General features: G+C 36.7%; 2 protein-coding genes across 10 annotated transcripts in view; one reads left to right on the plus strand and one right to left on the minus strand.

Annotated features, from left to right (window-relative positions):
• Nucleotides 1–1,130: 1,130 nt before the first annotated feature.
• Nucleotides 1,131–6,296, plus strand: LOC127515886 (uncharacterized). 2 transcript variants are annotated; one of them, XM_051900036.1, is made up of 3 exons: nucleotides 1,131–1,268; nucleotides 2,878–2,956; nucleotides 3,144–6,296. In XM_051900036.1, the coding sequence occupies exon 3, from the start codon at nucleotides 3,176–3,178 to the stop codon at nucleotides 5,402–5,404; it is 2,229 nt and encodes a 742-aa protein (XP_051755996.1). In that variant the 5' UTR covers nucleotides 1,131–1,268; nucleotides 2,878–2,956; nucleotides 3,144–3,175; the 3' UTR covers nucleotides 5,405–6,296. The 2 variants fall into 2 exon arrangements, with proteins under 2 accessions (XP_051755996.1, XP_051755997.1); XM_051900037.1 differs by having other exon boundaries at nucleotides 1,154–1,268; nucleotides 2,882–2,956.
• A 406-nt stretch (nucleotides 6,297–6,702) lies between these two features.
• The window catches only part of nav2a (neuron navigator 2a), a 217,840-nt gene continuing 200,456 nt past the window's right edge, over nucleotides 6,703–24,086 (minus strand). For all 8 annotated transcript variants that reach the window (XM_051900031.1, XM_051900032.1, XM_051900030.1 and 5 more), the window contains 19 exons: nucleotides 22,944–22,996; nucleotides 21,096–21,119; nucleotides 20,644–20,718; nucleotides 17,540–17,623; nucleotides 17,302–17,425; nucleotides 16,391–16,551; nucleotides 13,779–13,951; nucleotides 13,492–13,645; nucleotides 13,243–13,399; nucleotides 13,020–13,120; nucleotides 12,831–12,926; nucleotides 12,536–12,704; nucleotides 12,217–12,452; nucleotides 11,814–11,968; nucleotides 11,269–11,340; nucleotides 10,853–11,049; nucleotides 10,642–10,760; nucleotides 10,243–10,443; nucleotides 6,703–9,135 (listed from right to left, as the gene is read on the minus strand). In XM_051900031.1, the coding sequence (XP_051755991.1) occupies nucleotides 9,010–9,135; nucleotides 10,243–10,443; nucleotides 10,642–10,760; nucleotides 10,853–11,049; nucleotides 11,269–11,340; nucleotides 11,814–11,968; nucleotides 12,217–12,452; nucleotides 12,536–12,704; nucleotides 12,831–12,926; nucleotides 13,020–13,120; nucleotides 13,243–13,399; nucleotides 13,492–13,645; nucleotides 13,779–13,951; nucleotides 16,391–16,551; nucleotides 17,302–17,425; nucleotides 17,540–17,623; nucleotides 20,644–20,718; nucleotides 21,096–21,119; nucleotides 22,944–22,996 (2,477 nt within the window). In that variant the 3' untranslated portion in view covers nucleotides 6,703–9,009. The remainder of the gene's footprint in view (nucleotides 9,136–10,242; nucleotides 10,444–10,641; nucleotides 10,761–10,852; nucleotides 11,050–11,268; nucleotides 11,341–11,813; nucleotides 11,969–12,216; nucleotides 12,453–12,535; nucleotides 12,705–12,830; nucleotides 12,927–13,019; nucleotides 13,121–13,242; nucleotides 13,400–13,491; nucleotides 13,646–13,778; nucleotides 13,952–16,390; nucleotides 16,552–17,301; nucleotides 17,426–17,539; nucleotides 17,624–20,643; nucleotides 20,719–21,095; nucleotides 21,120–22,943; nucleotides 22,997–24,086) is intronic.

The raw sequence follows: 24,086 nt of genomic DNA on the forward strand, positions 1-24,086 counted from the left end.
CACAATATCATTAAGGGGGAATAAAATGTTTGATCAGAGCAAGTGAGAAAAATCCTCCATTTACTGCCAAAGACTTGCAAGATGACCTGATGAAAGGAGGAAAAAAACATTTCAATGCAGAGTATAGGAAGAAGACTAGACAAGCATGGCCTTCATGTTGGGACATCTTGCAGAATGCCAATCTTGACCAAAAAGAACATAAAATGCAGACTTTAATATGCTAGAATTCATTTGGATAGACCTGTGGAGTTGTGGAAGAATGTTTTATTGAGGGATGTGACCAAACTGGAACTTTTTGGACCCATGGATCAGCGGTATGTCTGGTGCAAAAAAAGGCAAAGCTTATGAGCAGAAGAACACCATCTCCGTGGTCAAAAATGGAGGTGGTTCAGTCTTGTTATAGGGGTCCTTTGCTGTTGCAAGAAGTGGAAATCTTGACTGAATGAAGGACATCATACATTCTTTGAAGTATCAAGCCATTTTGGCAAAGATAGTGATGTCTTCGGTGCAGAGACTGAAGCTTGATGATCAATGGCAAGGAATGATGATCCTGCAGGAAAGTCCATTGTCCTTGGTCAAGTTTTTTCATGCGAGGACTGGGCCAAGATTGTAGCAGAGATGTGACAGAAGCTTCTAAGCACTTACAGGCAGCGTTTATTACTTTTGGGGGTTGAATAATTTTGTACAGGTATGTTTAGAGCCACTTTGAATTTTTTTTTTTTTTTTTTTTTTTTTTTTTTAATTTTCATTAACTTTAATTTGATGCAAGCGGCAATTGGCAACCAGTGCAAGTTTATGAAGAAAGGCAATGGCAACAATTGCATATTTATGTAATGCATTTAAAACATTTTTTAAATGTTGCAAAGGCACTATGTGCAAACAATCCAAAAATGCAAGATCGGTGTGCACATCCAAAACCCAAATATGACTAGTCAAAACATTTGAGAATAAACTTTTTTGGAGTTGTAATTTCATTGTTGAGACATCTACTCTTTTTTGACCATGTGGAAATAACAGAGCTGAAACATTAATGACAAAACTGATAAAAAAAGGACAAATAAACTGAGAAAAAAAAACACACATCCACACCCACTTTCTCCTCCCACTCTCCTGGAAAGGTTAAATAAGCGAAGGCGATTGTATTGCCTTGGATTTTTCGTGGTGTGGTTCACTGGAACAGATGCTTTTAAGTTTAAGTCGGTGAATTAAGTAAAAAAGTAAGCCAATCCTTTTGTCATATTTCAACACCAAAAAAAGAGTACTTTTTGGTAAGTACTAGGCTACTTCTATACTTATATATAATGTATTGATTTTTTTTTTTTTTTTTGGTTTTTATAAGCAACTTTAGGCTAGTGTGTAAAACTAAGTACAAGATTAAAGTTTGTAGGCTACTGTTAATGTATTGTTATAATTATTATTATTAGCCTATACTTTCTGAGCTGACATTAGATGTAAATAAGGGCGTTGCAATTAATTGTATTTTCGATTTCGATATCAATTTTGGCTTCCAATGATTATGAAAACAAGAATGAGGTAAAACGATTACTGTACCGCTGCCGCGTTCCGTCCAGCGCAACTTTCTTTCATTCACAGCGGTGCGCTTTTATTCCTCCCTAACCCAAACTTAACATCCAAATAAGCCGAATGAGAGTGATGTAAAATGCAGCGTACTGTTAAACGGTGCTAGGCCGCGAAAGAGGGACTGTTCCCCAGGCGGACACCTGTGCGCGCGCTCCGAGACAGGACGGAACGTGCATAAGCAATACTGTGGGCTTCAGATACGCGCCTAAACGCTCAAATAGCCAACACAAATATATCGAAATGCTGTTTTGATAAATATACTCGTAAACGCAGTAGGTTATGAACATTGAGAAAGTGCGTGTGTGTAACAGTAGGCTCATATTGGGTCTGTGCAGCCAACATTAATGACTGCTGTAGTCATTGTTAATCTGACAAGAAAAGATAAAGATAAAACCACTCACTGCTCTTGAATGAATAACCTTTGTAGTTTTAAATAGTCTATATTTAATGTATGCAGCAGTTATGTTATATTTGATTACTTTATTTAATTTCTGTTGAGTATTACTTATCTGAATACTACTGTTGGTACATCTTCCTGAAAAACCTGTTTATTTCATTTGTATTTTTGTTCTGTTGTATTTTTTGTCTGTTTTGCTTGTAATTCATTTCTTTGTTCTTATTTAATTGTTGACTGTTTACTTGTCTTCTGTAACTGTTTTTAGGACTTTTACCTACTTTAATTAACCTAGAATTAATTTTTGCTGAAGTATGGATAATTGTGAAATTTCACTGACATTTAAAATTACTCATATCATGAAATAAAACTTTGATCATATCACCCACCAATAATTGTGATTTTAATATTGACCAAAATAATCGTGATTATGATTTTTGCCATAATCTAGCAGCCCTCATTTAAATTGCATAATAATATATTTGCTAATTCTAAGAAGGATGGCTCTTCACCATCTGAAAAGCTGTTGTAGCGCAGTGTCTGCTACTCAACCCGAGCCAGGCAGGACCTGACAAATCATTCTGCTTTTCCACCTATAACTTTAGGTTTTTATGTGTAATTAATAAAAACATTAGCAATAGGGCTATAACAGTAAAAAAAACATCAAACTACACAGTTAACGCATTGACCCAATTAGGCATTTTGTTCAAAGTCATTTCCAATGAGCATCGGAAACATCAGCATTGTGTGCAGAGAACAATTGCAGATTACAGGAACTGCCGTATCTGCCATCTCTTCCACAAGCCCAGTCTTCCAATCGCTTATATTATAATTTTCTTTATAAGTTGCTGCATTAAAGCATCTGCAACAGGAATAAATGGAAATGTATTTATTTTACCCAGACAGGCAGCTGATAATAGCAAAAGGAGCAGCAGATTGGGCCACTGTACCCACCCCCTGTGCTCTTTCCTGATTGCAACTGTAAGTAACTAATCACATTTTGTCTGCTGCTGACAAATAACACACAAACGAAATTGCATAAGCAGATGCTAGTATTCAGTTTAAACCTAACAATAGAGGATTTTAAAAGACATGTCTTCTCTGTAGACCTGGAAAGCATTATGCCTACTTCTGTGTAACTCAATATGAATGCATTTTTTTCCCATAGGTATATACTAAGTATTTAAGAAGATATCCAGAATGGCAGAAAACAATGAGCCAGTGTCCTTCACAACCTTGGCTATTGTCATGAAGCATATAGACCCAAACATGAAATTATCAGAAGCTCAAATCTGGGCTTCAGAGCTCCATAAATGCATTTCTGACATAGAGAATCGTAAATATTCTTCCTTGCTAGAATTCTCTGATGAGGAAGCACTTTGTTGTGGTTTGCGCTGTCCAGGTACTGCAAAGGAAAAAATTCAGGCAGTTATTGACTACAGGAAATGTCATCCTCTACCAAGTCGTTCCTACTTTTTTGATTCTGATTGTACATCTCCACAACGTATTGTAAACGAATTGCTCGAAGCTATAAAAGGAAAAGTAGATTACTGGAAAGCTGCTGAATCAAGTGATGATTGTGACATCTCAACATTATCCTCTGATGTGATACTACTTGCAGCTCAGACTTTCATGTTTCGAAACAAACATTACAGTACTTCTGATGAAGAGGCTCTCCACGCTTTCAACGAAGCCATTCAATATCTAAAAGGGGAGAAACGTACATCGACTGAGTTCATACAGTGTAACAGCAGGGAGCTCACAGGGATTATCCAATGTGTAAACCAGCATTTCACAGTAGAAAGCATAGACATAATTGGCCGTGAAATAGCTAAAAATGTGATGGATAATATAAATCAAGGCAAAGAGCCTCCAAAACCAGATGGATATATATTTTCATGGGATGTATACCTGCTCTCTGAAGTTGAGTGCCTCAAGTTTAACTATCGTGAGAGAAGAGAAATATTTAGAAACAAGAATGACAATTACATATTCCCAGAATGGGGGAGAATGGGGCAAAACTGTTATCGCTGGTACATTTTTTGTGCACAAGGTAAATACAGCAGTAAGGAATATTATGCCATGCAATTAAAAAAGACTACTACAATCGGGGGTATTGTTTATGAATTTAAAGGTGATTTCAGAGTCAGCGAAGATCCTGCCCTTCTGAAACGATTTCAAAAAGGCAAAATAAACAGGGAGTGTATTACTGAATTCCAGGAGACTCCTGAATATTGCTGGAGCAGAGATGGCAAACCTCCTGCTCACCCATATTTCATTGTGGCTCAACTCTACTGGCCTCATTTTGTGCGTGATTTAAACTACCTACTGGTACAGAACAAACATCAAGTCACAGATAAAGAGGCACTAACAGTAGTGTATGATGAGATGCCTACTCTAAAGGAAAAAGAAAAAGAGAAAGAAAAAAATGATCATAAAACATACACTTGGTTTTTGAACAAACCGAGTGATGCTGTTATTGACTTCCCAGAACTAAAAGATTATTCTGAGGGACAGACTTTCTCTGAGGACTACTTATGTCCTTCAACAGAACCCCTTCAAACAGAAGGCTTTAGTTATGAGTGGTCAAGAGAAGAACATGAAACCTCACACAAAGACTTCACCTTAATATACAGAGCAAGGCCAACCCTTGAAAGAGTTCCAGAGGTTATTACAGAGGAAAACAGAGTAAGATTTGATTACTGGCAGTATATCAAAGAGTTTGTCTTTTTTGGTGGGTCACATCGTGAAGGAACAGTTCTTGCCCCGGATCCAGCTTGGATTGATCAGGCACACAGAAATGGGGTAGGCATATTTGGCACAGTTTTTTTGCCTCCTCTGGCTTTTGGGGGAAATGTGAATGACATTGAAGAATTGGCAAAACCGGAGAACCTACAGAAACTAGTGGACATTGCCCACCGATTAAACTTCGAAGGGTGGTTTCTGAACACTGAAAGCTATGTGGACTATAATGAGCCTCGCTTAAAAACGTTGAAACACTCAATTAAGGAAATGGATCTCAGGGGTAAAGAAATTATCTGGTATTTACCCAATCATGATCAAAGTGATAACTTTGACCCAAAATCTAAAGGAGTAAGGATGACGTGTGATGATGAAATCAATAATACAGCACCTGCTTTTCTGGAGGAAAAGGGAAAAAAGCTGTATTTTAATTTTCATTCGATTAACAGCATTTTTTTAAATCGGGCTCCTCGGAATTACCTCATGTTTGTTGATGAACCCTTTTGGATAAATACACTAAAACAGAGAAGATATTTAGTAGACCCTGTCAGATTTCGACAGGCACAGAACTGTCTTTGGCAGTTTTTTCTGGGTGAAAATGGTCTGGAAAGAAAACCAACAGATCAGTTTCCCTGGTATGGAATTGCGAAATATGCAAAACAAAGAAAACGATTAAGCAAAGAATAAGAATACATTTGCTCAAGTTTGAATTTCCAGCTATTTAAGAGATTTTGTACTTCCAAACTCCTCGACTATCACCATTAGAGGTCAAAACCAACCGTAATTGAGGTTATATCTTCTGTCTCGCTCACATTTTATGAGATATAGGGTTAGTATACAGCACATTAACCTGCTCTCAGACACTTACATGTAAATGGCATTGTATATTTAAATTTGTAACATTTCACAAAACTAGTTCTGTTTGACTTATTTTTAATTGTGTTGGGATTTGTTAGTACTCTGTTTCATTTTAGTTGTTTATTATTTCACCATCTTGAAATTTAGTTAAACAATAATACAAAAATAAAAATAAAATGTAAAAACAATAAAAAAACAATAATCGTAATGCACAGTGTAGCACACCATTTCATTGGTGAAACTGATATATGTATTTGAGACTGAGCATCTTTTTCTGTTTTTTATTAGAATGATGTGAACGTGCATATAAACTCTTAGTAATTTATGTACTATCTTCTGTGTTGTTTAATTGTTGTATTGTAATAATCTTAACAAAGGGCAGTATGAAAGATGCTCTGTAAAATAAATGATGCTTTTAAAGTACTGCTAAATTACTTTTATATTTATCAACTTATAATTACTTTGAAGGTGTCACACCCATCCTTAAATTTAACAATAGGCCTACATATGAATATGTAAAGTGACACGAACTGCTCAATGTTCATTTTATTGTATGTGCTTAAGATTAAAGATTGGTTACTTGCTGTGAGGTGATGGATATGTGCCATTGCCATAATTCTCTAGAAAGCATGTGGTGTGAAAATATGATACTTTGAGCTAAAAAAATAAAATGGGCTGTTGTGTTTACTAAAGTGAATAAATCTGCATACTAAATGTGAAACTATTGCCTTCAAGTCTCGGATCACTGTGTGTATAGTGTCAGTGGTGGTGGGAGGTATTTTACTCGCCTTTGTAACTTTTCCAAGTGTTTTCCATTCATTTTCTCCATATGCGTTTTAAAAAATGATTCACTACTTTAAACCAAACCAACTAAAACTATTCCTCGCTTGAATATGCAGAAACTCACAATTCAGAAAATGGATCTCAGGGTTAAACAAATCAATGTATTAAATTAAATTTACACAGGTTAAATTTTTGCTTTTGTTGTATTATTCTTATTTTTTGTTAATGTTATGATTTAATGGAACATGCTGATATCAAAATGTATTTCTTGTATAATTTCTTTTTCATTAATGTGCTTGCATGTAAACATGAATCCATGTAAACATCATAAAACTAATAAACAATTAATAAATAATTATTAGGTTTATTGAATTACAAATAATTTAAAACAGGTAACGTGATCAGTAAATCTTTGTGGGTCATCTGTGTTTCACAGATCATCCATGGGAAACTAGACGACTGTTAAGATGAAAAAGACACTGTACACAAAATATTCCATATTTCCAAGCACTGTTATAAATGGCTAGAAAAAGATTATTCAGCAAAATGCAGCCTGCAGGGTTGTCAAATATTTACACTGATATATTACAGCAAGAAACAAGGTTTCAGCAAAGTACACATTCAGTGACACGAGTTCCATTCGATTATAGCCCTCCCATTTCAGTTACAACAATCACATACAACATTTGTGCTTAAAATGACTTCATCATCATCATAATCCATCAAAGAATATTAGGCACATATCCTAAAATTATTCACAAAATTATTCACAAAATTATATACACAGTGTACACACAATGTATTGGCAGTGCTGACAGCATTACAGAGCTTCGATATTTGGCTTCCGTTTTAAATCCACGATGATGTTGCATAGGATCGATGACTTACAGGAATCATACACTGGAGTGAAATGGAAGCAATGTTGGAACTAAAACCCTGTAGTGCCATACAAACAGCATTAGACAACGTAAAGAAGGTGAAAACACTGAATAGCCCCATATATAATGCTTTCCCATGCAAGGAAACTCACTATCCATACAAATTAATGTTCCTTTATAGAGAATCAAAGATAAAATTTTATGTACAAACCCTCCAGAAGCATCCTCGCATTATAAAGCAGCAAATACAGTATATTATTAATCCAATGTCTATGTAGACGTGTTACTCTTTCACATTGAATGTAAGATATGTACATGATAAAGGCCAAAATGGTCAATGAGGTAATACTCATACACCAAATTATGAACGATTTCTCCTGCAGCACACTGTGCTTTTGCCAAGATGTATTTGAGAAGGTCTTTAAGCACCAAGCAAAGCCTTACAGCTTAACCACTCAAGATGAACTTTGCCAGTAGTGATCATATGTATTTCACATATATAAATGCAACAATGCATCATTTTTCTTATGTTTGAAACTGTAAAACGTCCCTTTTAGCAGAACAAAAAAAAAAAAAAAAGTAGGCAAATTTGAAAACAGATGGAGGCTCCCTTTGTCCACTTCCTCTTTTCCAAACCACATATTGTTGTACCTCTGATATGATATGATGACTATGAGGCAAACTCAAAGAGTAGCGCAGAGCCCTGTAGCTCAATTACGAAACGTAATAAACTCAGCATTTTTCTGAAGTATAAAACATAGTGCCGTATTCTTTACAAAATGGAGTAAGGCACCAGATTCCATTCAGCACCAAAACAGAGAGCGATCGAGGGTAAAAAATAGATAGATAGGCTTTGTGCTACAGTACAACACTGGATCATGCGGTCAGCAGGTGGTTTCAAAACAAGACAATATGCAGAAGGGCAAATAAAACACGTCCCAGATGGTAAACGAGGTATTTTTTTTTCCCAATCGTCACAATAAATAAGTCTGAACTCATAAAAGTGTAGCACCATGCTATTTCATCACGTTAAACATGGAACGATGGTCAGCATCCGATCAAGCTGGTTTTGTAAAGTCATGAGCAAATCCATCAATAGTGGGAAAGTCGATGTTCTTTCAAGCGATGAAGGTGGACGGTGAAAGGACGAGACGCTGACGCCAAGGTGGTGGTCTAAAGATGTAACTCCTCCATTTCACCAGAAGAGGGTAGTAAGACAAACGAGCATTGCATTGTGCGTGAAAGTTTCTCCAACTGTTAAGGTGCGGCCACATTTATAGATGTTCGGCAAATTTATGCAGGTGAAATCCACTCATTTCAATAGGAATCCACGCAATCTAGAATTTCGTGTGAGGGCGAAAGATTTTGCGAAGGGTTCAAGTTGGTCACATGGATTCAACGCTTTGACCAACAGAAAGCTGCTTGTTTAAAAGCGACTTCTGTGTGAGCTGTGCTTCATACGTCACTACACTTTTGACAAGACAATTTTGTCCAGAGAATTTCGCTAATGTGACCGCACTTTTACTTTTGAGGTAAAAATTGGGACAAAGCACTTTCTTCTGATTTTGTTGATGTCAAATTTTACACGAGGCAGCTTGAAGTGCCGTTGAGTTTTGCCGCATATATATTTTTTATATATATCTTTTTTTATATATGAAGTGTCATTCTTTATTTGGGTTACCAGCACCCGTTGTGATTTCATGTAGACTTGATTTCGCTGCCTCAGCTGGCATAACAGTTAAGGAATTAAATGGCATAATGGATCAGGCTGGATCATAGTGTGGACTCCAGCGAAGAGTCCAGGATATCGTCATGATGACTGTTGCTATTGGAGTCGCTGTCGTAACTCTGCGGGCTGGAGCAGCTGGCCGCCTCTTTCAGACGCAGGAGCATGTTCATCTGTTCACAGAATACACACAAGTAACAGTCAGGCCAGATGTCATAATATATGTCTGAGAAGGAATCTGAGATATTTTATTTGAAGTATAAAGAAATGACTAAATCTAAAATATACTACTGTTTTCCATAAAATTTTTTAAAATGTATATATAAACTTTGTGCTTTATCATTTTTTTTTGTTGGTTACCCTACCGAATGGCAACATATAACAATTTTTTGTCATAAAAAAAGTGGTGTTACTGACTGACATACTGACACCTACTGGTGTGGATGTACAATAACGCATAAGTAACCAATTCCATTATAGTGACTTCAGAGTTATTGTTAACTGAAACTTTTAAAAATTGTTTTTGTTAATTTAAATCAAATCAAATAAAAAATAAAACTGAAATAAAATAAAATATTAGATGAAAAATGAACTTTAAAAAAAATGTCAAGTACATTTACTATATATATAACAAAAATAAATTAAAGCTAAATAGAAATATTGAAAAAAAATATGAAAATGACAAAAGCACTTAAAATTAAAACGTAAACTAAAATTAAAATAAAACTGAAAACAAAATTAGAAATATATATTTATATTGAAAATATAAAGAAAAATACTTACTAAATAATAATAATTCATACTATTTAATAATATATAATACTATATACATTAATAATACTACATAAATAATACACTAACACTGAGTGGCATAATCTGTATGACATATTTGTTGCCCATGATTAATTTATTCTTCTTATTATATCAGAAAATAAATTAATAAGTTGTATTCGTCAGGTCACGTGATCTCAACATGGCGATCAGGATGAGGTGGTCCCACTCTTATGTAGAATAAGACAGTTTTTCTAAACCATGGATTCATCTTATGAGAATTTACATAAATTATTATGTGTATAAATTATTTTAATTGAAAATGGAATATAAATTTAATTTTCATTGATTTTCTTGAGCAATCCTTCCAAAACCAGTCTTCTTCTTTATTATGTCCACAACTTGAATAGTTTTATTCAAGTATATTTATATAAATAGTATATTTTTGTAACATAAAGCTGTTTCAGAACAGTAAGAGTTTAATGTTTTTATCTGTCTGCGTTACTCACCAGTGGGTCGGCATCACTGTCACTCTGAGTGCTCTGTTTGTTAAGGCCCTCTCTGGAGGCGGAGTATCCATCAAAGCCCACATCCTCTGGGCGGAGCTGCAACAAAGCTGGCCAATCAGGATGCTGATGAGAAGCTGCCCATGGAAACGTTTCCAGAACCCACAGTGCAGGATCCTCCCATGCTGCTCTGCGACCATACAGCTAAACAAACACAAACAAACTGAATAAACGGTTTGTTTCTATATACTGAGAGATATACAGAAGGAAGCAAGAACTATGGGTTTTGATTATGGACTAGGTAATGTTGTGTGAGGTGACTCTCACAGTTAAAATTAATAACAAAAGATATTATTGTCTGGGGAAAAGGTAGATTTTACTATAAAAGAGGGCAAATGTTACCTGTAAACCTTCTCTCACAGCCTCCAGCATGTAGGGGATGATGGAGTAGTTCCACAGGTCAGTGAACCAAACACGAGAACCGTCCACATCCATCGGACAGGACAGGAACAAACGTGGACCTGTACGAAGAAACATGAGACTCAATTTCAACCCTTTTGGAGCGAATTAGTAACACTGGGAACGGTTTAAGTATGGTGGTTTATGTCCGTACCAATGGTCACATCAGAGGAGCTGTGAGCCTCCAGGAAGCGGTTGAGGTGGTGCCAGACTTGAGGGATCCAGTCAATGATCTTCACCAGCTCCGGTGTCCGTGATCGGCTGCCGATCTCTGTCTCGATCAGCTTCCTCCTCAGAAACCGGCCCAGGAAACCTTTTACCGGCTCCATGTGATTAGCACACAGCACCCATCTGTAACGGAAATCACATGCTGTTAGCATCTCATATTATATATATATATATATATATATATATATATACACATTCATCTGTTCGTTTAGATTTACATCTCATCATTGCTGTTAACAATTGTGCAATGGCGCCACCTAGAGGTCACTCCATAGCAGTTTCCCAAGGCCAAGGTATCATTTATTAGTGCTAATTCAAGAACAAAAGAAAGCAGTTTTGTACCTGAAGTTATGATGAAGCTGCAGGTTTGGAGCAGAAGATGTCGCCTGACTCATAGTGCCAATTATATACGGGCTGCAAATAAAGAGAGACAAAATAAAACCTTTAATTGTTCACTCACTCACTGCTGTGTTCATGTGTGTGTTTTTGTTACACGGACTGTAGTGTGACATTGTATAGTGTGTACATAAACACATGATATTTTTATTAATACAAATTATATAAATACACGTTGTTGTTAAACAGTTTGGGGTCGGTAAGATTTCTTAATGCTTTTGAAAGTCGTGTTCATCAAGGCTGCATTTATTTGACAAAAAAAAAAAAATACAGTAAAAACAGTAATAATGTGAAATATTATTACAATTTAAAATAACTGTTTTCTATTTGCATATATTCTAAATGTAATTTATTCCTGTGATCAAAGCTGAATTTTCAGCATCATTACTGCAGTCTTCAGTGTCACACGATCCTTCAGAAATCATTACAATATGCTGATTTACTGTTGAAAACATGAATTTATAAAAATAAAATATGAACGGCAGACTCACCAGCGCTGGTATTTGCAGTTAAGCAGGCCGTTGAACATTTCTCCGAGTGAACTGACATGATGAAGGTTGTCCAGAATGAGCACAAGAGGGGCTTCAGTCTCCTGTCCCTCAGCGCTGCACTGCTCCACTATATTTGCCAAGTACTGACGCAACTCCTAGTAAATAAATATATACGTCTTTACTTTTTAATGTACAAGGATTTCTAGACTTCGGCTCATATCTTGTTAGCTAATCATTATTCCTTTACATTTTGGAGATAAAAAAGTAGTTTCTAAAGGGGAAAAGTGGATTTTCCTGGCTCTTTTAGAAACTAGAGAGAGCTGATATAAACAACATGGCTCACAAACCTGTATTTTTGAAAAAATAAATAAAAATAAATAAATAAATAAAAATTAACTCTCACCTTGCTGGATTTATGGTCAACATTGAAGGTGACGATGTTGCTCTCATTGGGCAGTTTGCCCTCTCGCAGCGCCAGATGCTCCGCCAGTCTGTGAGCCAGGTAGGATTTTCCAGTGCCGCTGGGGCCTGAAAGGATGATCCTGCGATGTTCTTGGAGCAAAGACACGTAGCGCTGCAGCATGGGTTTGGGAATCAACGTTTCAAAGACCAGAGAATCCTGGGACTGAGAGTTCACGCCTGAAATGAGAGAAACAAGTTAACAACAACAGAAACTATGACAAATAATGATAACAAATAAAACTTTTTCTGATTGTGTGAACCTTTCAGTGAGATGTTGATTGTGTCATTCTCTCCCACGAGGTATCCACAAGGCAGGAGTTCAGGTGTGTCTGCCCCGCTGGACCGGATCACATCTCCAATACGATAGCCCTCAACGCTGTCTGAACCCAGACCCAGATGACTGACCGGATCAACATGCCTGATGTACTCCTACAGAGAGTTGATCAGATAATCAAATCCAACAGGTATCCACTCATTTTTATATATACACACAATATATATGAATGTAAACCACTCATCATCAACAAATGATTACAGCAATGTACATTAATTTACCTTAAACAAGCGCCGCACAACCCCATCAAGAACATCCCACTTGGTTTTTCCACTGACACCAATGCAGCCAATCAGGAAGTCTCGAGTCCTGCTGTCCTGTGGGAGACAGAAGTCACGTCATTAAAACAAAACTCTCTCAAATGTGTCATTTTATTAAATCTTCCTGCAACAAAATGCGGGAGCACTGACCTCTTTCCACGTGACGTCGTCTTGAAGACTGACAACTATCTTCACATGTCTGCTCTCTTTACGAGAGCTTCCGTCTCCACCAGAGTCATCCAGCAACATGTCTAAAAAAAGACAGACTAGATCTTTAATGCGCTTTTATGATTTTTCCTCACACACAGCTACAAAACAACCTTAATGGAGCAACACAATAAGTATTTTCACAAAGAATAACACATGTTTGTACCGAAGCTGGTGGACTCTGTGAGGTTGAGGCTGTGTTGAGACAGGCCAGGTGTCGGGGTTGGGTTATAGACAGATACTTGAGAGGACGCCCTACTCCCACTGGCTTGAGTTTCCAACTTAAGACGATCATTTTCCGTCTTTAACTTCTCGATCTCCACCTATCAGACCACCCACACGGGATAAAATATGTAACATTCCTTTTCTACTAAAAATCCAATGCAAGAAGGTAATGTGAAGGTCAATCTCACACCTGCATGCGGTTCATAGCCTCCCGCAGCTGGTCCAGCTGGTGGGCGGAACTTAGTGCTTCCAGTCGAATGTCTGTCAACTTCATCTCCTTCTCTCGCAGCTCATTACGCAGCTGCATCACAGTCTCCGCCTCCCCATCCAGACAGTCTGACAGTCTAAATGACAGAAATATGTTGTGATTAATATTTATATTTTATTTCACCTTAACAAAAATCTCAGTTTTAGTTAACAATTATAACTCTTGCCAATAATCAGGTCAAGAGGGTCATATAACACAAACACACTCACATTGAGCTGGAGTGTGTGTTGCGGAGCAGCAGTGCCGAGGTGCTGGTGCCGTTGTGAGGGAGTTTGGGAGAGGAAGGGAGAGAGGAATCCGCCATCTCCTCAATGTCTGAGTGGGATGAGGCCGACTTGGGTGATTTTTTCTTACTGAAGGCCTGTTTGAAGGAGCTCCGCAGCTGCAACGACAACAAACAGAACAAAGATTATGAAGCTGAGAGTTACTGAAAAATGATTGGGCAGCAGAAGAAGCAGTACAGTGAGAACAGAGGAGGAAAACAGCAAGAGAAAGAAAGAAGGGAGAAACAGCCTAAAATAAATAGGTAGGGTTGGGCATCATCCATATCAAAGTTTGAAGATAAAGCAGCCATTTTATCTTGTTTTATGAATAGATTTGAATGTGCTGAGCGTTTAAAGATTTATTTTGACAGTTTAAAACAATTTAAAGTTTCAAAACCAAGAAGTTCATTATCAACACATTTTTTAAAAAAAGGAAAAAATTAAAAATTCATAATCAAGATGTTTATAATAAAAATTCTAAACAAAGAAGTTTATAATCAAGAAATTTAGAATAAAAAAAAACTAAAATTCTAAACAAAAGTTCATAAGCAAGAAAAAAAATCAAAATCAAAATCAAGAATTTAAATATCAAGAACCCATGACTTGCAGGTCAGGAAAAAAATAAAATTTTTACAGAATTTGCAAATGTCCCGTGTTACACTATGTACTAAAATAAATAAGAGTTTAATTGTATAAACATAATGACTCATGAATCACTATAGGACATTATTTCAGATAAAAAGGAAAGAAGGGACAAAACAGGGAGAAGGGAAGGACAGTGTAAAGGAGACAAAGACAGCGAGCTGAGCAGCAGTGCATCTAATGGTTAGCAGGTTAGTGGAGTGAAGCTGGGTTAACCAAGACAGGTGTGCAGGATTCTCTGAACACACTCTCTTACCTCATACACCTGCCATATGAAGCGACAGCACAGCGAAAAAACAGAGAGAGACACAGAAAAGCACATTCAGCCGTGTGAGTTTGTGTCCCGCAAGGCTCACATGACACTATCAGATCACTGTCTACAATGGCTACCACTAAATCTGCAGGAAAAATAACCAAGTTCAGAGAGTCTTGCTGAACTACATCACCATGTTTGACCCCTCAAGACCAACACAAACCCCTGCAAACAGACTAGATCTGTAATACAAAAGCAAGAACACAAATCGATTGCTAGTTAAGCTGGTTATCATTCTCCAAAACACTAGATGACCAGCTGGACCACCAGGCTAATACAGCCTGTTTTTTGCTAGCAGGAGAGTGATACACCTACAAAGCTAAATGACCAATTTAAACATGACTAAACTCAGTCTAAGAATCATTGTTAGCAAGAATAACAACACAAACTGGGACACTAAACATTTAAAACCCAAACTGTTGGTGTACACATTCAAAAGTTTCAGATCGGTAAGATATTTTTGAAAAAATCTATTTGAATATATTTTAAATGTAATTTATTCCTGTGATCAAAGCTGAATTTTCAGCATCTTCAGTGTCACATGATCCTTCAGAAATCATTCTAAAATGCTGATTTGCTGCTCAAGAATCATTTCTTCTTATTATTATCAATTTTGAAAATAGTTGTGCTGCTTAATATTTTCGCAGAAACCAGATTAATTTTTTCAGGATTCTTTGATAAATAGAAAGTTCAAAGTAACAGCATTTATTTGAAATATAATTTAACATTGTACATGTCTTTCCTGTCACTTTTAATCAATTAACCACATAAAATTACGATTTAAAAAATAAACAAACAAACCAAACAACAACAAAACAAATCTTACTGACCCCAAACTTTTGAACAGTAGTGTATAATAAATCTACAAGGACTGCTAGCCTATCAAACATAACAGGGTAACTGTTGTCATTATTATTTAACATACGTATTCATATTCATATTCATCATCTGACACGTCACCTCCAGCACAGGACACCAGCTACAGCCAGCATGATACAGCAAAACAGTAAGTACAATATTAAATGTACTAACTTCCACTACAAAAAGGCAGGCCCTTAATTTTTTTCTTTAATACAGTTTTCAGGAAAAGCATCAGCATTTAGTTAAATATCCTGCTAGGTGTTTGTTAGTAGTATTTATTCATATTTAAAGTTTTAGCAACTTCAGACAAAAAGACAAACGTTAGACACAAACAAAAGGTAGAATGAAGAAACACACAGGTTTGCAATGGTTGAACAGTCCTTAGGACATTAAAGGGATAGTTCACCCAAAAATGACAATTCTGTCATCATTTAGTTGTTCCAAACCTGTATGAGTTTCTTTCTTCTGCTGAACACAAAAGAAGATATTTTAAAGATCATAGGTAACCAAACAGTTGGTCCCCATTGACTTCCACAGTATGGAAAAAACAAAACAACAAAAAAACTATTGAAGTCAATGGGGTCCATCATCTTTTTGGTTACACACATTCTTCGAAATATCTTCTTTTGTGCTCAGCAGAAGAAAGAAATTCATAGAGGTTTGGAACAACTAAATGATGACAGAATTGTCATTTTTGGGTGAACTATCCCTTTAAATGTTGATGAGAGGAGTGTGGACTCACCCAGTTCTTCTTCTTCTTCTTACTGTTGGAGTCGGGGTTGTCCATGTTGGAGCCCAGGCTGGAGTGGCTGGTGGCGCTGGTGATGCTGGAGACGCTGTCAGATGAGTGCTGTCTGCGCATGCGCAGGTCCGGCTGCGCTCCGGGGGATGAACCGTTATTACCTGCCAAATATTGTGCCATTTAGTGTTCAAACAGCAAAACTAACCAATCAGAACACAGCCATGTCTGAAAAGTGTGTACAAAAGAATGCTCAAAACATAATTTTATTAAAGTAGAAGTATAATTTATACAGGCAAATGGGAACGATAGATGCTAGAGAACTCATTTAGCACATTTAAAACTTCATAAAATCTAAGAAGTATATACAACAGAATGTTCAAAAAACTATTTTAATAAAGTAGAAGTGTAATTTTTACACATTAGATGGAAAGATAGATGCTCATTTATCACATTTAAAACTTCACATATTTTGTGTAAACTTATATGCCAGCCACCGCCAGAATTTTTGATAATTTTCACAAAAATTTCATGGCCCCCAGAATATTCTGTTGTATGAATATTGAAACATGCAATATATCAAAAGAAAGAACAGAGCCTCTGCCTTTAAAAAAGCTCTAGCTTCATGCATTCATTTTTTTTTTTTTTTTTTTTTTTTTAAATCAACACTTGATAAGTGGGTAAGTTTCATAAAAAAGCAACATTTTGAACAAAAAGCTACAAAAGCTGCATAAGCAATGCTTTGCTTCTGCTCCTTTTTTGCCTGTTTTGATCCGGAGATTCTCTACTCTTTCAGAAGATGCGTAATAGCGCCCTCTACCATATAACAGTAAGGCAGAAAATTCTGTCAAAAGTGGGAAAGAGTTAATAAATTTCTTAATGTCTGGATTTACGGATTATTTCCGCTCCCTCACCTGTGCGTTCACTCTTGCAGGTGAGCTCTGGAGTGTTGATGACGCCATTGATGGCTGCTTGAGCTACTGCGTTTTGCTTCTTTAGCAGCTCAATGGTTTTCCTCAACTCGTTCAGCTCAGAGTCCTAACACACAAAAATGTATTTATTGACAATGCATCTACAAAATCTTTTTTTTTCTCTCCAAGTCTAATACTGAACAATTGTGATAAATCCAAATGCAAGTGTGTTGATATTTACTTTCTGTTCTGCGGTCATGGTGAGGCTCTTCAGTCGGATGGTCATGTTACCCAAACTCTGCTCAAACGCTGCCACCAGGTGGGCCTAATAAAGAAGAACAGGGGAGAAGAGGTAAAACAAGGAAAAGAGGGTTCATTCAAGTTCAAAATGACGTCTTTTTTTGCATGCATGCATCATAGCTACACAATAACACACTATTCATATAATACATGGACATTGTGCAATCTGCCTTCAAGGGAGTAAAATTAAATGTCTAAGCAAAGCTTTCTCCTTTGCGATGATAACAAGAGTCAAAAAATGCATGTAGCTCAAAACTGCATGAACTGCATGACCTGTGCGTGAGCTGCCTGTTTATTGAAATGTTCAACTGAAGCAGCAGAGCTCAAACTTACTAAACAACCATCTTTACCTTTAAACAAACACTTAGACGTGTAATCTAAACTCTGGCCCGTATCCCAGACTAACAAGCAACAACGAAAACCTTCTTTACTCTCTCATTACATTTTACCTTTCCCTCTAAATCTAATTTTCCCTATTGGAATGAATTTATTTATTTATTTTTTCTTTAACATCTCAACTGTTTCTCCTATTTCACAATGTGATTAAATGGAGATAAAATTGAGACTTTTGCTAAAGTCTCTTGATTCTCAGACTTTCCCCTTAGGAACAACCTTAACATTCACACATGCATCCTCAACAGTTTTAAAACAGATCTCAACAATGCCTCAAACTGTGCTCAGATAATACGTTTTGAAAAAGTAAGAGACTTCAAATATGAACTCAAACTTTTCCCATCAAATTATTCTACGAACTTTTTCACAGCTCCTTTTATATACCAACAATTGTCTCATTTGTTATTTCTCATGAGATATTTTAAAGAAAATATGAGAGAATATTAAAACTTTTAAAGCTAATACTCTAAACTATGAAAGAGCAACCACTAAGCATAATTTTTTCTTCTGGGTCATCGCCTCACCTTACATCCAAGAGGGTCTTGGGGTCTGTCAGTTGTCTCTGTAAAGCCTCCCTGTCTATATTTTTCTTTCTGAGAGGGAGTGTGTTTCTCTGTGCACCCACGGGAAGGGTAGCAGTTCAAAGGAAGCCAGATCAGAGAGCTGGTCCCGTCCGAACAAACATCACTAGAGCTCCTCTGCTGTTCCATAGATAGCTCAGCTTTAGATAACTAAACTACAGTGTTATATTAAGACGCAGTGAAGCTCCTCCTAACATTGATAACCGAGACAGACAAAGCAGAGAGGTCACCCGGGGCCTTGACATGTTTTACTGGCATCTCAAGGGCCCAGTTGTGTTTTAATTTCTTTTCTTTTTTTCTCATTCTTTTTCTTTCTATTGGGATATTTCTCACTGTTCCATAGCTGAACACTCCAACAAGTGTTGTGTCTGCATACTAAATATGATCATCAAACCAAAACAATGTTCTGCATATGTCAAAATAACATGAAAATAATCCTTCTCTTAATTCCATGCCAGTGAAAAATCGACAAGTTCATGTTGTGTTACGTCAGAAACTGTTATGCATACACACTTACAATGGAAAAAAAAAGACAAACAATGCACCAAAAACAGAAAATCTGGGCTTTTTAGAACACACGTAAACTCCTCTTTTGTTAGTACCTCTAAAAAAATCTTGTCTAGTTTGTACTTACAAGGCAGGATTCCTTTGCCTTAGGCATAAGAGACATGTCTTTATGATTTACAGATGCATTTATCTTTAGGAGGACATATCAAAAACACTGAACACAGTCTGTACTCCCACTTGTCCTTAGTCATAAAATATAAAATCAAACCGTCTGTTTCTGTGGTGGAAATGGCACAGATCTGTTCTGACAAGACTGTTCTGCATAGTCTTGCTTTTAATTTAGTTTATTATGTTTTATAAATATACACTGGACGCCAATAGTATTTTGGGGAAATCAGAATCAGTTTTGGGGAAAGTTACTTTTAAAAGTAATGTGTTACAATATTGAGTTCTCCCTAAAAAAAAAGTAACTAATTACATTACTTAGTTACTTTTAGGTACTTTTATGTTTTGTCCACATGGGGACAGCAGAGGTGTCAGTCAATAAATGGGAAAACAAAGTAACTTGCATTACTTATTTGAAAAAGTAACTCAGATATTTTGTTTGTACTTTACTAGTTACTTCAAAAAAGTAATCAGATTACATAACTCATGTTACTTGTAATGGTGACTATATCTCACAAAGTGACTATATCTCACAATTGTGACTATTGTGATTTTCTTCTCATAATTGTGACTTTTTTTAAACTCGGAACTACGACTATTTCTCATAATTATCATTTTATATCTCACAGTTGTGACCTTTTCTGGTAATGGCAACTTTTTTTTCCTCATAATTGCGACTTTTACTCCAAAACTGTAACTATTTCTCACAACTGTTATTTTATATCTTACAGTATGACTTTATATCTCACAGTTGTGACCTTTTTTTTTTTTTTTTTTGATAATTGCAACTTCACACCTAAAAATTGTGACTATTTCTCAAAACTGCAAATTTATATCTCGCAGTATGACTTTATATCTCACAGTTGTGACCTTTTTTTTTATAATTGCAACTTCCTACTTAAAAATTGTGACTATTTCTCAAAATTGCTAATTTATATCTCATAGTATGACTTTTGAACTCAAAATTGTGACTATTTCTCACAATTTCTACTTCATATCACAATTATAACTGACTTTATTTTTCATAATTGCAACTATCTCATGTAGTAGAGTATTCACTAATCACTAAAAACAGGTTTAATTTCTTAACAGGTTTAACTGCGTGGGTAAGTACGTTAAGTGTAGGAAAAAGTATTACAAAAATACAATAGCCTGTGTTGCTAAAGATGTAGAGCTATTGAATAAAGATAATGACAACTGGAAACTCCAATGAGGTCATGATTGACATTAATCAACTACACAACCCACACAGGCGTCACTGGGATTACGATAACACCATTTATATGACGCCTCAGGTTGACAGCTGACACTAGATATGGAATTGGGAATTAATTATGCCCCACAGATATAATAAAAGAATAAAGAGCCATCTCAGAAGTATGTATCTGTGTCCACCTACATTGGCACTGAGTTGTGTTGTCAGGGCGGACACCTTTTCCTGGGAGGCGTCCAGTTCTCGACGCAGCTTGCGGATCTGGAGAGAAAAAAATGCAGAATAGAAACAGGTTGAAAAGAGGAAGAAAAAAGCGCAGATGAAAAGAAGAGGAAAAGTAGGCACACACAAGGGGATCCAGGTGTGTCGTGGAAAGAGAACTTTGTGATTTGGTATCAAAGGGGGGAAACAGTTTGCAGGTGTATGTACAGAATAGAGGTGTGTTGCACAGGTGGATGTAAAGATCACAGAGACGTGCGGTGAAATGAGATCCGACCGTGAATCCGCCCACAGTTTGTGTTCACAACAGGTCAATGGTGGTGAATAAACACACAACGTGTGATTTCAATGTGGTTCACAGGTATGTGGGGGGGCTGTGTGTGTGTGTTGTTTTTGTGAAAGGAAAAACATGTCCTCACCTCTGACTGTGATTTCTCCTCCGTCTGTTAAAATAAAAAGACAGAGTAGTTATTAGCACGTTTAAACAGCGTATTTGCACAGCTTTTCTTGTTTAACAGTTGAAAAATGAGCTGCTTTCTCTCCCGAGGGTATAAAATGAACACCATAGACAGCAACACACACCTGAAAATGAACAGTGTGATTTCCCTAAAGCTCTACAGAGGGAATTTTCCTTTTCCTGTGATTTATGAGCTCATCTCTACTGGTACACTCGCAGACAAAGGAAGGAAGTTGGACACATTTGAATATCACTGAGAGTGATTCATGGAACACACTGAATTGTTTGGATGTTGGTTACTAGACAATATGTATCACCCACAGCTGAATGGAAAAAAAAAATACAGTTTATGTAAAACCTGATGATCATGTGATCCAGCATGATATGAAAATGAGTATTTTGAGCTTCAATGGAAGCAAGAATAAATTACCTTTAGTTCAAAAGATTCAAATATTTTCAGAAATGAGCTTATTTGATTAGTGATCTAGAAATCTCATTCATTTTATATCATTTTATATTTCAAAATCTTAAAACTTTCTGTCCTCATATCCAGATTTTGAAAACATGCTTGTTGATAAATGAATGCTCTAGACAACAATAGCATACTAGTGCTCTTTGTGTGGTGTCTGGCATGTAATGACACCCACCAGGTGTGTTACGACATCACACTTTAATGATTTTCAATGCTGTCGACACTAGTCCGACAGCTAGACTGACAGTGACATTAAAACAGTAGCATTGTCTGTCTGTCACAGCATTATATGACATGCAGGACAAACCCGGCAGCGTCTAGCTTTCGTAAATGTGTACTCAACATGATGACTTTATCAATGCAACTTTGATCTGAAGAGGTTTGTTTGGCTTTTCTGAGCTTTTGTTGTCTCTGAGACTGAAGATTGCCATGCCATTATATCTGGCTCTTGATGAACGTTCAGTACTCTGCGGTACAGAATGAATCAGTGCTTTCAAAAGCACCACAGTGTTTTTTTTTTTATGTCTGTTTCTAAGAAACATTATGTTTCTGCATGACAGCTGTCACCCACATACACAAACACTTTACAGCCTCCACCCTCAGATAAAACACAACCAGAAGGAAGATCAGCTTGAATCTGTTCCTGGATCAGCATTAATACAGACTGTAGAATCATTTAACTCGACAAGATACAAATACACATTTCAAGTCAATATCACACACCACGGGTTTCCTATTTACTAGTACTTATTTAAGAATGAATTTTAATAATATGCAACACAAATATATAAATATAGAATATATAGATAAATATATATAAATACAGAATGAGAGTGATCTAAAAGTTAAGGTTCCTACCGTGTATCCCCAAGTACTCACAGCTCTCCCCATAGAGAGAGTCGCCATCATCATGATTTTCCAGTCTTTATACTTTAGTAAATCTGTTCCTTTCTAGATAAATCTCTACAACCTACGTACATAACCAACAAACTCCTCTGCTCCTGAAGTCAACCTCATTTGAACTGAAGACTCACTACACGTGTGCCCGAGAGAGAACTGTTGCTAAAATCTCTGCAGGTGAATGGAGCCGCCCATTTGGAGGTGTGGCGCACTCTGCCTTATATCCTATATAATCACTGGTTGAAATACACACTTGTACACTGAGCCTATAATGAATAAATATCTATCTATCTATCTATCTATCTATCTATCTATCTAACTTGTACATTTGCATAAAAATTTTGGACAATTTGGTGTTTGTATAAACCAAAGAAAGAAAAAATAACAATTTTGAAATGGCTGTTTTAATAAAAACTTTGAAAGGGCTTGAAAACTCACCGTTGAATAGACAGATGAGGTGCTGGACACCAGTGAGAGGGACGATCCATGAACTAAAGGATAAACACACATTTATAGAAATTAAGACTTATTCTAGTATGAACAGTTGCAATTATACCATGTTGTGGGGGTAACAAACTGTTACCAGGCAACATAACAAAAACCCAGATCAAAAGTAAGTACATCATATATTACGCAGCAGAGAAAATGTTGACACTAAAAACAATACTTAATGGAAATTGTAGATTTTAAAGTACACGGGACAGATTACATCCAGCAAAAATTATGAATGTTCATTTTTCAGATCTCCTAAATGCAATGTTAACCCCCAGTTAACCTACACAGACAAACACACACAGACAAACACACTGTCTAACAACTAAAACCTCTAATTAAACTTTCACCTGCCCCGACAAGATGTGACTCATCAGGGGTAATAATAACATCAGTCAGAGACTGCAACGCTGATCGTGAATGCGAGTTCAGGGGTGTGACTTCAAATCTTTTCTCAAACAAATCACAGACATCAGCCCAAACACAGTCCACCCACGGGCTGCTTGGCACTTCCTGATGATGCCATATCAGCCTTGAGGAAAAGCCAAACGGCTGGCTGGGCGTGATGTAGGTGGGGTTATAGATGTGAGAATGAAAGACCAGCGACGCTTAAGAGCTCGGCTGAGGACCACCCAGAAAACCAAAACATCCTCTGTGTTCTGAGAAAGTGGTGTGTTTATGTGTGTGTGTGTGTGTGTGTGTGTGTGTGTGTGTGTGAGAGTGTGTGTGAGTGTGTGAGAGAGAGAGAGAGAGAGAGAGAGAGAGAGAGAGAGAGAGAGGATGGTTTAGGGAAAGATTTTTTTGTATGTTTTAGGTAAGTGGATGGACAGACAGACAGAAAGACAGATCGAAAGGTAGACGGACAGATATACAGACAGAGACAAATCGATAGACAGACAGATAGATCGATATGTATATAGACAGACAGACATATAGATAGACTGATAGAACGACAGACAGATAGACAGACACAGACAGACAGACAGACAGAATGACAGACAGAAAGATAGACAGACAGACAGACAGATAGACAGACACAGACAGACAGATAAACAGACAGAGACAGACAGATAGACAGACAGACAGAAT

The sequence above is a fragment of the Ctenopharyngodon idella genome, chromosome 7, assembly GCF_019924925.1.
Source record: "Ctenopharyngodon idella isolate HZGC_01 chromosome 7, HZGC01, whole genome shotgun sequence".
NCBI lineage: Eukaryota > Metazoa > Chordata > Actinopteri > Cypriniformes > Xenocyprididae > Ctenopharyngodon > Ctenopharyngodon idella.